This window comes from Heptranchias perlo, chromosome 14 (assembly GCF_035084215.1).
Source record: "Heptranchias perlo isolate sHepPer1 chromosome 14, sHepPer1.hap1, whole genome shotgun sequence".
NCBI classification, from domain to species: Eukaryota; Metazoa; Chordata; class Chondrichthyes; order Hexanchiformes; family Hexanchidae; genus Heptranchias; species Heptranchias perlo.
In genome coordinates this window covers 24,199,173-24,214,273 of record NC_090338.1, presented here as the reverse complement: position 1 = coordinate 24,214,273, position 15,101 = coordinate 24,199,173, and the positions used below count along the sequence as shown (strand labels likewise).

At 39.7% G+C, this 15,101-nt stretch overlaps 1 protein-coding gene across 1 annotated transcript in view; it reads right to left on the bottom strand.

Moving 5' to 3' along the window:
- The window catches only part of rnf14 (ring finger protein 14), a 29,512-nt gene that overhangs the window by 14,012 nt on the left and 399 nt on the right, over positions 1-15,101 (bottom strand). Inside the window, exons 2-6 of the mRNA XM_067996131.1 lie at positions 12,968-13,229; positions 8,951-9,111; positions 8,672-8,820; positions 5,977-6,498; positions 1,187-1,415 (exon numbers count right to left, since the gene is read on the bottom strand). Of these exons, the coding sequence (XP_067852232.1) occupies positions 1,187-1,415; positions 5,977-6,498; positions 8,672-8,820; positions 8,951-9,104 (1,054 nt within the window). The 5' untranslated portion in view covers positions 9,105-9,111; positions 12,968-13,229. The remainder of the gene's footprint in view (positions 1-1,186; positions 1,416-5,976; positions 6,499-8,671; positions 8,821-8,950; positions 9,112-12,967; positions 13,230-15,101) is intronic.

The window sequence follows — 15,101 nt, the reverse complement described above, 5'->3', positions numbered from 1 at the left end:
CTATAAAACAAGTCTATGCTTTTGTTGTAAAATTGACCCTTGCAACCAGAAAGAACGAACTTGCACTTATATAGTACTTTTCAGGTCCTCAAAGTACTAAAGCACAGAGCTTCTGAAGTGCATGCAATGTTGTTTTGTAGTTAAACACAGCAGCCAATTTGCTGTGTGCAACGAGATAAATGGTCCAGTTAATCTATTTTTGGAGGCGTTGATTGTTTGCGCTGAATTTATTAATAGCATGTGAAGCTACAAAAAATTTTTAAAATCCCTCCTCACCTCCAGCTCTTTCCCTCCTCAATTACAGTTAGATGGTTAGACAAAACACTTGATATATTTTTTTAAAATTCAGACAAATCATGAAATCAGCAAATAAAGAAAGTCATTTGGTAGATGTTAAATATTGCAGGTTTTGTAGAGGTTGCAATTCTCAGTGGCTATATTTAAGTCCAGCAAACTTTCCCTATATTTCAAAAATATTTCAAATGAAAGGCACTATATAAATTCAAGTTCATCTTCTCTCTCATTTCCTTTCTATACCCTGTTATCTTTTTGTCACACATTATTTCCCCATTATAAATTCCCATATCCACATTTATAAAGGATTTGCTGACATAAACGCTTCACACTGTAATTACATAACCTGACCACTGAGGGGCCTTGTGTAAACTTCAAGTCTCCTGAAAATTTTCAGAGCCTTCATCCACCATCTTGTTTTCTCTTCAGGTACATTTTAGTTTTAAGTTTTAGCTTTTTCTTCACTTTTTTAAAATGTAGTACATACACACTTCCCTCAACTCCTGGCTGCTTTCTCCCTTTTAAAAACAAAAAAATAAAATTATGCTTTTCCCTTGCTCCTACTGCCCCTCAGAGGAAGAAACAGTTCGGAGGGGGGGAAGTTGGTTGTAGGCGTTAGAGGAGGTTTCAGGGATTTGGTGGTGGGGGGGGGGGAAATGAGGCCATGAAAGGATTTAAACACGAGGATGAGAATTTTAAATCTGAGGCGCTGGGGAAGTATCCCCATTCCCCATCCCACACCAACCAATGTACATTTCAAAGTATCATCTGCCCAGTAAAACACTTCGAAATCAGTGCACATTTGTATATTTTAATCCAACAGGTCAGGGAACAGCATAAGTGCAATATAACTAGTCTTTTAACAAAAAGTCAAGTGAAAACACGTTCTTACCTGCCTTTAATCTACATGGGGAAACTCCATGATAAGCCATTTCACATAGTGCACAAAAGGCATAATGACATCCTGGACAGACACCCATGGTATTCCCAGGCTCAAGCACCACCACTGACTTGCAAATGGTACGAGGGCAATACACTACATCTGTCATTAAGTCCAATGTAGACTGAAGGAGAAGGCGGTCATACCGTGCAAACATCTCCTCCTCGACAAGCTCTTTGACCTATAAAGACGCAATACTTTCAAACTCTAAATTTGGACTCCAGAAATTCAAGAGAATCTGATATACAAGTTACATTTTCATTCATGTTTTTGTATCTTCTCAACAGATGCGACTTCTAAAATGGACATTAAGATGCAACAGTTTCTTAGATAATGAGATTCCTTCAAATTACTTGGTGGAATTTTTAGAAAATTAGCCATAGATGAAATTTGGAATTAATTAACCAATTTTTCAAAATAAATGCTAATATTCCAATTCTACCGCAATCAGCCTGAATACAGAATTTCCAGCAATGTAGCACTGTTTCAATGTAGGCAGAATAGAATTTTTTTTCTATCTGTAGCCTGAACATGTTCTTCAGCCAGTACTTGGGAGTGGTGACAAATGCAATAAAAGGGAGATGGGCAAGTACCAGTTAGATTAACAAGACAATCATATTTGAATTTATACAACACTGCTTATGTTAAAATGCTTTACACAAATAACTTTTTAGTAATATAACGTTTTAATTTTGTCCATAAGTAAAGCCCTAGATCAATTGGCCGTGTGCTCAGCCCGAGTGGTTCCCAGCCCACCTGCTCACCAAAGTACTTCGAGTTATTCGCCCTAGTGCCCAACAGCTCACCTGCTTGGTCGTCCAACCCCAAGTACTCCCTGGCCCACCTGTCCAGAGTACACGCTGACCTGCTTGCTTGGCCAAGCTCAGTTGGAGATAATTTTCACTCGAAACTTTCCATGATTTAATGTCAGTCAGCACAAAGGTGGTCATGAGTTCAAGGGTAGTTGTGGAGAAGTAAAGCTGGGTGTCATCAGCATGGGTATCGAATAGCAGAGAATGAAGTCACTGAGGGCAGCAAGCAGATGAAGAAAAGGAATGGAAGAGGAGGGAGCCAAGGACTGATCCTTTCAGAACGCTGGAGGTGACTGTGCAGGGGCAGGGAAGAGAAACTTTGCTGGACATGCACTGGCTGCATTAGGGCAGGTGGGAGTGGAACCACGGAAGTGCAGTCCCATAGAGCTGGACAAAAGAGGAAAGGCGACAGAGGAGGATGTTGTGGTCGACCATGCCAAATGCTGCACAGAGGTCAAGAGGACAATAGGGATAATGTACTGTGTCACAGTCATAGAGGATGTCATTTGTGATTTTGGCCAGAGCAGTCTTGGTGCTGTGAGCAGAGAGTTTTGAGAGATGCGCACAATGCTGGGAGGTGAAAATATATTTAAGAAACTTGGAGAGAAAAGTGAAGTTACAGGTGGAGAGGATGCATAGTAACCTAAATTGTTTTCTCAGCAATGTTACTTCATGAAAAGTTCATACTTTGATATTGTTATGCCAAAAAAAGCAAATTCCATTTAATTTTACTGCTCCTAAAAATGTTTTTTGTTGTCTGGACATACACTGACATCGCTGGATTTTGGGGGGGGCGGGGTGGCTGGTGGTGGTGTGAGATAATGGGACTTAGAATATCAAGTCCTGGCATAGTCTGTAAATTGCCAGTCTTACTGTGAAACATTAAAAAAAATCCTAGGATGCATGCTAAGGGTTGTAACCAACTACCTTCTTGACACTCTTCAACTATCACAATATCTTTGGGAAGCCCTTGAACTCATATTTTAAATACTTAAAAATGCTGTATATATACACACACATGTATTTAGGTTTAAATTTTGTAATTTTTTAAAATGTCTTCACTTTATCACAAACAATTTTCCCTCTACTAAATGTCTCACTTTAGAAGCGAGCAAACCATTTTGAAAAAGTATTTTGAGCGATTTGATTGGTTTCTATTCTTTATTATTGGTAAATATTACCAATTGCCAATACTTAATTACCTATTTTTTATAGGTCTTTAGTAATTCCTCATTGGTTATTTTTTTTTAAACCCGATTTCCCTATGCTTGATTCATAAGTTCCCTAACTCTTCAGTTGTCATTTGGAGCTGCAAGAGGCCAGCGGAGTGTGCGTGGGCAGAAGTGTTGTTGAACAAATTTTTTCTTTTTCCTAAAGTCAATACTTGCGTGAAGTAAGAGGAGTTTAATTCCTGATATTTTGTAGTGGACAACACTATTCATCTTTCCTAAGTTAGAAAGAAAGGGATGGCAGTGCAGGATACCCTTCTGATTTTAGAGCGCTATGTGGGCTTTTATGGATCCTCCGTGTATCTAGGGACATCACATTTGCACTAATTGTCAAAAAACTGACAGAGCGGAAGATCTGTGCTCAAGCAGCAATTGGCCATATTCTACAGCAGAGAGGATGAGAGGTTCCTGGGTAATACTCTCCAGGATGTGATTGACCAAGTGGCAGTACTAGACAGTTCAGGATACAAGGATGATGTAGAAAGTGAAAAGAACTTGACCATCTGCAGGAGCAGCAGGGGAGATAGGACTCTCAGGTGCCGGGAGTCCCCGAGTTACTGGAACTGTCCAGTAGATATGTAGTGTTGGGCAAGTATGAGGTGGACAGCAATAGTGACTCAGAGGAAAGCGGTCCTGAGCAACAGTGGGACACCTTGGAGAAAGGGACTACCCAAGGGAGCGATAGGCAGATAAGCTACAAGAATAGGCGAATGGCAGCAGTGGGGGGATACTATAGTCAGGGCCTTTTTGTCAGCTGTGACCAGGAGACCCAAATGAAATGTTGTCTCTTTAGTGTCAGGGTGAAAGATGTCATGGAACAGGTGGAAAACACTGGAAAGAGAGAGAGCAGCCAAAAGTCACAATCCATATTGGAACCAATGACATAGATAGAAGTACATTTGAAGTCTTGCACAGACAGATTAAGATGTTAGGCACTAGATTGAAAAACAAGTCCTCAAGGGTGATAATCTTCAGATTGCTTCCTGTGTCACTGACAGGTTAAGGAGAGGAAGATTAGGAAGGTCAACGCATGGCTGTACAGCTGGTCCACGAGAGAAAGGTTGATATTCTCGGGGCATTGGAGATTTCTAAACAAGGGAAGGCTATATTGAAGGGATGACCATCACCTGAAATGAAATGACGCCAACATCCTTGCGGAGAGAGTAAATAGAGCAGTGGGAAAAATGCTGCTTAAAAGTTAAAAATGCTTCAATTATAGTTAATTCTATTGCTAAAATGATGCGCCTTTCTTTAGTATGAACTGTTTAAACTATTTAAACTAATATGACAGAAGGGCAGGGAAAGTCTAAGTTTGAGACTAGAGGCAGAGAGTGTGCTTAATGAGAAGTGGCAAGAAATGTCAAACAATTAAATGACAAAACAAGAAAAAGAATACGGTCTACCATTCAAAGAGTCAGGATTGAGTGGTATGTATGTAAATGCACAGGACTGCTTCCTAGATCAGAACGTTGTTAGTCCAATAAGGAAAGAACCATTGCTTGATTTCATTCTGGGAAATTAAGATCTCAGGAGCCTTCCCCCTCCACCCAGTGCCGGCACACCCAGGACTTGCCACACCCAGTACCTTCCCAATATTCTTCCCCCACAACATGTCATACCCCTGCCCTGTGCTTCACATTCCTGGGTTCCCGACCATTGCACCCATATCCCAGAAACCCTTTCCTTCTCAAACAGGGACGACCCTCCTCTCCTTCATTGTCTCCAGCCTCCCTCAATACTGTCCAATCTCCCTCCCATGATATATGCACACTAAAGGGCTCCCCCCATCAAAGTTCTTGGAGAGCCTTCAGTGTCCAGACACCGGAAATTCCCAACGTTGCCACATCCTGGGACCCTCTGTCCCCCAGTGCTGACAGATGCTGATAACTACTCCCCTCCCCATTGCTATTACTCACAGAACCATCTCCTCAGTGATACTAAATCTGAGGACTTTTTTCACTGGTGTGCTGCTAAACGAAACCTAGCACTGCAAAATTATGGGACCTCTACCCCAATGTTGCTAAAACCAAGACCACCTTTAAGTGCTGCCAAACCTCATTTCATTCACTGGCTCTGGGAAGACACCTTGCATACATCTTTCCGTTCTTTCACTGGGGCTGTGCACCCCTCCCCCACTTTCGTACCCCAGCACCTCATCTTGGAAAAGTGGAACTCACTATGAGCAATGTCACAGCAGATACAATGAAATATATGGTGTTACATCTACAGCAGGCTTTGTCTGTCATGGTTATTGCTGGTCACTGAAGATTGATTGTTTTCATAAGCCCTTGGTAGTTTTGCATTGGATGTTTACTAAACCATTTTTCTCGCATTCAACTGATATGTTCAGTTGTGATTTGTAGCTAACTTCTGAAGTGAGCATTTGAGCCAATCAAGTGCAACACTGACTTTACAGATCTGAAGCGTGATAGCTGAGATGTCATAGATGAAGTGTGGTGCCTGACGTGCAACAGGTAGGAAATGTATGCACATGAAGGATAGACACACGTATTATGATGGGTGTGAGGTTATGGGTTAGAGTCAGTTTCTGTCTCATTTTTATGCTAACTCCTCCGAGTTAAGATGCTGACAACCAGACCACTTCCATGCTGTGACTGTATAATAGCATTCACACTTAAGAAATAAATGAAAGTAATTAATGAACAGGCAGTTACATAGATTAATATTCAAAAGACCTTACTTGAGCAGGTGTGGCAATAGAAGTACACTTTGGCTCCGGACAGTTAAGGCACTGAACATTCCCATCGCGGATCTGAATCTCAAAATATTCTTTCAAACAAGCCTTGCAGTACACATGTTTACACTCCTTAAAGTATATGCAGTCAATGCCCAGCTTTTCGCAAAAGCATACACTACAGGTGAACACCTTACTATTAAAGGTTTTCTGTTGCTGATTCTGATCAAAGTCCAAGATTTCACGCAAAACACTAGCCCATGACTCCACATCCTGGATAGCCCTTGGGTCAAGAGGAAACTCTTCTTTCAAGTTCTCTGTTTTGTCCTGCGATCCAAATTCATTTTCCTTGTTATTAGAGAAAATGCAGTCAGATTTGCCTTTATTGTTTCTTTGGATTTCTAATGGAGACTCAATTAGTAAAAAGGAGAGCGTCTCTTCTTTTATGAATTGCATCCATGAAAACAGCACAACACAACTGCCATTGTCTTCCCAAATTCTATCCAGACAAGTACAAAGTGTAGACAGCTGTTGGGAGACAAGTAAGCAGGTTAGGGAACAAAGTATAGAATAAACATCAGAATTATAACAAAGCACAAGCAAAGTTCTCCCTGCATAGATCCCAAAATATTACAAGGAAAAAGGATGCACCTTGGTGAATTCTTAAGATGATATTCTTGTGAATTATAAATTCATTAAGGGGTTCCACAGATTACATAGAAATTACAACTTGGAAACAGACTGTTAAGCCAACCAATCCATGTTGCTGTTTATCCTCCACATAAGCAGTAGCCCTGATCTCATAAGCCCAGCCTGCTCCCATATCCATTTATCTCCCTTTCCTTCAACCAACCACCTAACCTATTCTTAAATGTTGATATGGTCTTTACTTTAATCACAAACTTCTGCAATGCAAAAATGATTCTCCTGCTCTGTCTTAAATCTCATGTTTAATCTTGTATCTACATCCAATGTTCTAGACCCCTCAATCGCTGGAAACAGTCTCTTTCAATCTAATCTGTCCCATCCAGTCATATCTTTAAACACCTCTACCAAATCACTCTGTAATCTCCTCTGGTTCTGACGAAAATTGCCCAAGTGGGCCTCCTCGACTTGAGTACTGCCTTCTTATTCTCAATATACACACACACACATATAAGGGTTTACGGACATCTGCACACCTCCTCTCACAGTGGGTTAGTGCCTCAAATTCAAGGAGTTTTTATCATTTATAGCACAAGCTCATTTTCCAATAGTTTTTTTTAAAAAATCGCATATGATTTAACAAAGATTTTTGTTTTCCTCCTTTTTCTGTAATTTTTCTCCTCTCGCCCACTCCCGAAGCTATTGACTTTATTGGACTACAATTCCAATGTTTATGGCACCCTCTTGGCTATTCTTTACATTAAACACTACATTTCAGCAGTCTATTTGCCACGTGTGGAGAATGGAAAGCAAAGGCATCAAGAAGGACATAGCTGAGCCCCATTCTGTCCTTACTGATGTCCAGCAGGGATTATTGAAGAGAGATCAGGAGCAGAGACTGAGGCTGATTTTTCTCTCTCTAACCCAGGGTTGGTGATGCCAATTGTAGCAACCCACCAGCACCCTTGCCAAGATCACTAATTCAGCAGATATTGGGAATTGAACCTGGGACCATCTTAGTTTGTATGGCTTTAGTGACTTATTGCATTAATGAACTAAGACATCAGGGGTGGGGAACTTTCTTCTCCCATTCAAAAATAAAAGCAGTGTCTCGGGACAAAAAGAATGAAAGTACATTTAGTGTTAATGTAACTGATAGAAACTTTTAAAAGTTATAGCTCTTCTATTAAACTTATTAAATGAGAGATCTATTTGCAGGAAGCCTTTTTATGTTACAACCCTCCCTAACCCACGTATAAATGGAATGTTTCAGTTATGTCATTGATCAATTTTAAACCAGACAGATTACATCATCTGATCATTTTATACTCTCATACAGTGGAATGGCTCATACCAAAAAAACATGAGCAGCATAATTTTGGTAATAAATTCAGAAAGGAAACTCCAGCATTTTTGTCTCAGACATAAAAGATTGTTTGGGGAATTTTTAAACTTGAAAAAAAAAATTGACTGTCAAAAGATTCTTCCCAAGAAGCATTTTCTAGCATGCTTAACAAGTTAATGTGAATGTGCTTAGTGTAATAATGAATAGCTAAATCACAGTCTGATTACTTATAAATTAGTTAGTTATACATGGAGAATGGAAAAAGAAGAATTTTATACTTAAAAGCACTGGTGACTTTTCCTCACACTCCAAATAACAAAGGAATACAGTTGAGCTTTAGTAAAGGGGATATATGGTGGGCAGCCAACACTTGATGAATCTCTCCACAAATGAAAACAAGTGATGATATTTAAATGACACTACTTGCCATAACATTTTTTGTAACACTCATCGCTGGTATTTAATTTTTAAAAATAATGCAAACACATTTTAGCAGTCCGAGAAAATCAAGGTTCTTTGTAACCAAATAAAATGGCAAAGTGACATGTAAGTGAAAATATAATTTTATTTCCACCTTTATTACCCCACACAAGTGCAGGAATACACTTTTTGTGCTGTCTTCCGAGTTGCTGTTTTAACTGATTCCTTCCAAAAACTCTTGTCCTTTTCTTAAATATTCTAGTGTATTAAAAACAAGAATGAGCCGCAAACCTGAACTCGGGAAAGCCACTTGCAGCTCAGGGTATATTTAGGAGATGAACATGATGGATAATCTGGCGGAAGTTCAAAGTTCAACACAAGAGGAGGCAGGAAAGAAACTATGTATTCAATCAGATCCTTCTTATTCTGCTGTTCATCACCTGAATCAAGAAAAAAAATTGTTATTTTGACAATGACTTTTGTTTATAATTTTGCCAGTCCATTTTGTGCTTCAAGCCCTACAATTACAGAAACAGGCATTTAAAACAATAACATACTAGTTTGACTTACCGTGAACAAATATTTTGAAGCTTGGTGGTAACTCCAAACAAATGCTTATTTCTCCACCCTGAGCAGATTCCGCACGTTTAAACTCATCCTCCTCATAAATACTAGCAAGAGCCAACAGCTCATCCTCTTGCTCTTCTTTATCCCTGGAGGACATCTAGATTCTTGGGAATTAAACAAGTTTTTGAAGAGTCAAGTCTGGTGCCAAATAGCTCTTTATGAGTTGCAAGTGGCTACCTTAAGCTCAGGTGTTCAACCCATTCTCAATTTTAGTTCAAATGGAATTTTTAACTGAAAGGATAAAAAGGTTTTGGTGGGAAAGTTAAAAGGAAACCCCCCAGAAAACACATCAAGCACACTAACGCTTGTGTGGGAAAACAGTGCAAGTGAAAACTCCTTTTAGTGAAATGACATCACAATGATCAAGTTTGATGCCCCTCCCCCCCCCCAAAAAAAGTTTTTGCAATGATCTGCTATTAAAAGAGGGTTTTACTAAGGACTACAGTTTCTTAAGATAAGTCAATCTAGATGGTATAGTTTGCTTCCTGGTCTTTTGATGCTGCAAAACCAATACTTAAGTACTATGGTAACCATAGGGCATATTATACCAGCTCCTTTGTGACTATCACCTTTATAACACTTTTACCTGTGTCATGACAACGTGAATATAATGCATCCACTGTTTTCCAGTGAGAATAATCAAAATCCAGAAACTTAAGATGTCTTTATTACAAAAGCACAAAGAGCTAACAATGAGATCAAATAATCCAATCTCAAAACTAAAACAGCTTCACTCTAGTGGTTTACAATGTTATCAGAACCATGAATGGCTGGCTACCCCAGGGTTATCAGTTATCTTGTGTTGATTCCCAAGTTTGAATTCTTACTGCATAAGAAGTTGTTTTTTGATATTCTGTTTCATTGAGGGGGAAGAGAAGTCAGTCATTTAATATTTTTCTTTCAATTCACAGAAATTGCAAAATCTTCCAAATACATTTCAAACAATTAATGTAATTTTCTGCCTAACCACATTCAAATACAACAGAATCTCAATAACCACAGAATAAATTTACCAGTAAACATTAAAGGCTGCATCAGGGCTTCCACAAAAAGCATATAAAGAGACAATTTCCAAACAGTTCTGCCACAACTCACTCATTCAGCAAACAATACAAACAAAAACAAGAAGGAACACGTTCGCTGATTTTGTACTTAACTATTGATCTAATCCTAGATCAGCAATCCTATACAAGTAGAGTAAATAGGAATGAGTTTGGTCCATTAGAATTCTATACAATGGGAGGGGAAAGAGACTTCATTATGTTGCAGGTTCAGTACAGTTCCTTAATAGTGTGGACACAGGTTTGAATCCAGTTTTGTTAGCTAGTTACAAGAGTGCTATATTAAAAGGAGATTGGACAATCTCAACCTTGTTCCTAGTGGATGTGGGTAGACAGCGCAATAACAAATTGTGGTCAGTTTTAATTGCCTATTTTACCTAGAAAGTCTGACAGGATGGTTGCTGTACAAAAAAAACAGATTGACGTGCTAGGTGATGTTTTATTGAGGTTGTGATTAAAGTTTAGTGTGTAGGGGCATATTTACTCTATTTCTGATATATCTGATCTGAGGTGACTCCCTGATGGCACAACTGAACTATACAGATCATGCATACACACTTTTATCCCCAGGGTCCATTATGTTAGCCAATCTCAACCACGTGCCAGTGAGGTGCTACAATTGTCCTTGACACCCCTGTGGTAGTGAGTGGTTTGGAAAAAGCATCAGCCTGGGTTTCCACGCTTGATCTTTATCCAACAACCCTAAGAGGAAGAGCGTGGGCAAGATTGAGTTTAGTTTTGATGCCCCCCCCCACAATCCTGCCAACACTCGTAGTCAAGCCTCATGCATAAATAACGGCCACTTGGACAACATGCCGGAGTTAGGCTGGCACACATTCAGATACACAGAGATTTCTGATCCAGCACTAGTGCCCATTACTGACATTTGGCAGAGTGGAAAGTCCCCAGCACTGACAGCCTATTCTCTAATGAGCACACACACACAACAAAAATAATCAAGAAGTCTAAACCTAATACAGTGAGAAAAATTGGTCCAGTCGAATTCTGTGCAATGAGAAAGGAGTTTAATCCTCTGTAATTTTATGCTTGGATCAAGTGCACATTTATCTAACAATGTTGCCTATACTAATCATTAAGTTAATTGACATGTTAATGGACAGATATGTATAGGAACAATACCCAGTGAACCAATTAACATCACATTTTTATGTTTGGAGTCTAATAAAGCAGATTCATCAATCAAAATGATAGATACTTTTGCCCATGCTGACCAATGCCAGTTAAAACATATTATAGATGAGAAAGATTAGAGATGGTTTTCACTCAATGAGTATGGCTAAGCACTCTTAACATGTTGATTAGCATAACAAATTCGCACTTGAAACAGGTTGTTTGCCTGCCTGAATGCAAAGCTGTAAATGCCATAGAAACATTAAAAGTGAGTTCACAGATAGATTGCAAACTATTTAAATATATGAATCTGCATTTATTTTTCAGAGTGATGTACGTCAAAATAGGTTACTTTTTATTTCAAAATGAGTAACTGTCACTCCCAATAAAGGACACTTGGCAGATCTGTGAGTGGTGCAGCAGAATCTGAAAAGTAACTAAGGAGAATAAAAAGATAATAAATGGATTATATACAAAATTGAGATTCTATTACTACTAGAAGTTCATTTTGTTGTTTTAGGGCCATCTGTAATTAAAATCAAGATTTTAAATTTAACAACCCTTCCTTATGGAGTCATTTATCTACAGGATTGGGGGTGGGGTGTCTGGGAGCCATGGGAAGGGATCTCAGTGCTGGAAACACTATATAACTGGGTACTGGGATCATTGGGACAGGTCCTGGGATTACCGAGAAGGAAGGTCCTAGGGTCTGGGAGTATTGGGGCCATCTTGGGATCGGGAGCACAGGATCAAGTCTAAAGGGTATGTGAGAAACATAGAAAACAGGAGCAAGAGTAGGCCATTCGGCCCTTCGGGCCCGCTCCGCCATTCAAAATGATCATGGCTGATCGTCTAACTCAGTACCCTGTTCCCGCTTTTTCCCCCATATCCCTTGATCCCTTTAGCATTAAGAAATATATCCAACTCCTTCTTGAATACATCTAATGATTTGGCCTCCACTGCCTTCTGTGGTAGAGAATTCCACAGGTTCACCACCCTCTGAGTGAAGAAGTTTCTCCTCATCTCGGTTCTAAATGGCGTACCTCGTATCCTCAGACTCTGACCCTGGTTCTGGACTCCCCAGCCATCGGGAACATCCTCCCTGCATCTAGTAGCATGGAGAGGGGTCCAGCTGGACTGAGGAATAGATTTGTAAGCTTTGGTAGTACAATGTTGCAGAATTCAGGGTTGCTAGGATCTAGCAGTATTTGGGAGTATCGTGTCGCAACCTTGTGAGGGAGGAGGGCCAGGAGAATGGGCCTGAACTGCAATTGACCTTTTTAAACAGGCCATCGGACAACAACCCACACCACAGCTTTTCCTATCAGCTTACTTTCCCAACTGGTTTATAGTCCCCTTTGTGTCATCAAGCACCCCCTCCCCCTACCGCTTTTCCCATCGGCAGCTGGTTCCTGCCTTTATGCTCTGTCTTAAAAGAAAATATTGCGCTATTAGTGAGTTTGGGTGGCTTCTACAGTTTTTAATAAATATTAATTCTCTTAAAAATTACTTCAAAAAACTCAAAGCCTTTTGTTTATGAGGTTTTTAAATAAAAGAAAATTCCTTAACACAAAAATGGTTCACAAGAGAAAGATTTTTACCAGATTTTACTGACTCTTCAATTGAGGAGAGAGAAATCTATGCACTAAACAATCTTTGGTGGCACCTAGAAAGAAAAACACAAAAACTATAGCTACTGCTAATCACAGGCGTGTCTGACTGAGCACTTCACAATAGAAAAGTTGTTAATATTTTAAATAAGACCTACCTGAAATGAATCTTTGAGAAGTCAATCTCCAGTTCACTTAATAGCCTTTTGGAAAAAGCAAAGAAACTCTCACAGGATAAGGGGACCCACAGTTCTACTCTTCAACTCCTGTTGATGCACCAACTGCGTGCTGGGAAATTTTGCCAACTGCACATGCTCAGAGTTCACAGATGTGGTTGAAAGCTTTGTGCAACATCTCTGAGGTAAAAATTTCCAGTCCAAGCATGGGCTTTTGAGACAGGCTAAAGTCTTGAAGGTTAAACTTTAAAGAAGGAATTAAAAGACACAAAGCACAATTCAATGGGTAAATGTAATCATTTTACTGTGAAAATATATTGATTTTATTTTGGTTAAAAGAACATTTTGGACATTATTATTTCAGTTACTGAAGAAAAAAGGTAGGCATTTTGATGAAGTATTTTAAGTAATTTGAATGGTTCATCAAGAATTACAGACAATTGTTTACATTCTAAATGTTTACATATCACTGCTAAATGATAGCATAAAAGTGCAACCAAAACCTGTAACAACCGGAAGTGAAGTTTGTGGACACAGAAAGTAAGAACATACAAAAAATTTGTAATAAGATAAATAAAGAACCGTTTAATAATAAAGGTCCACATTTATGGCTTTCACAAATAACAGCCCAAGGTCAATGAATTCACTCCCAAAACACCAGCAAAAATCCAAGGATGCAATGTAGTAACAAAATTTGACTTAGCCATCATAAATCAGTGGCCCTGGTGTGTCAACAGTAGCACCTTCCCATAATTATAAATAGCGCACCCCCCGAATGAACCATAGCAACGTTATGAAAGATCCGTCAGCACACACTGCGAATTTGGACTCTCATTTTCCTTAACAGTGGAAAGTCACAGGGAACAGGGTCAGCTGCCTCTCTACACATTAAACATCCTTTCATCATCTGTTCCCCTCCCAATACATCCCACCCATTTGCTTCCACCGTGGCTTCTCACAGAGAGTAGTGGTGAACGGTTGTTTTTCAGACTGAAGGGAAGTGTGCAGTGGTGTCCCCAAGGGGTTGGTATTAGGATCACTGCTCTTTTTGATACATATAAATGACCTGGACTTGGATATAATTTCAAAGTTTGCAGATGACGCAAAACTCAGAAATGTAGTAAAAAGTGAGGAGGATAGTAACGGACTTCAGGAGGACATAGACAGACTGGTGAAATGGGCAGACACATGGCATATGAAATTTAACACAGAAGTGTGAAGTGATTCATTTTGGCAGAGAGAACAAGGAGAGGCAATGTAAACTAAATGGTACACTTTTAAAGGGGATACAGGAACAGAAAGACCTGGAGGTGTATGTATACGAGTGTTTGAAGGTGGCAGGTCAAATTGAGAAGGCTGTTAAAAAGGCTTTATAAATAGAGGCATGGAGTACAAAAGCAAGGAAGTTATGCTAAACCTTTAGAAAACACTGGTTAGGCCCCAGCTCAAGTATTGTGTCCAATTTTGGGCAATGCACTTTAGGAAGGTGTCAAGGCCTTAGAGAAGATGCAGAAGAGATTTACTAGAATGGTACCAGGGATGAAAGACTTCAGTTACGTGGAGAGACTAGAGAAACTGGAATAAAAACAGAGAATGCTGGAGAAGCTCAGCAAATCAGGCAGCATCTGTGGAGAAAAAAAGTTAACGTTTCAGGTCGAAGACCTTGCGTCAAAACTGGAAGATGTTAAAAGAGTTAAAGTTTTTTTAGCAAGTACAGAGCCAGGGAAAGGGAGGGGGGAGTGGAGGGGAGGAAAGAACAAAAGGGAAGGTCTGTGCTAGGGTAGAGGGCACAAGTGATTAAATGACAAAAGGGATGATGATGCAAAGCAAGGAAGGTGGTAATGGGACAGGGTAAGAAACAAAAGATTGATCAGGAGTAGCTGGGGTTGTTTTCCTCAGAGTAGAGAGGGTTAAGGTGAGATTTGATAGAGGTGTTCAAAATCATGAAGGGTTTTGATAGAATAAATAAGGAGAAACTGTTTTCAGTGGCAGAGGGGTCAGTAACCAGAGGACACAGATTTAAGGTAATTGGCAAAAGAACCAGAGGCGACATGAGGAAAAACATGTTTACACGGCGAGTTGCTATGATCTGGAATGCAATGCCTGAAAGGGTGGT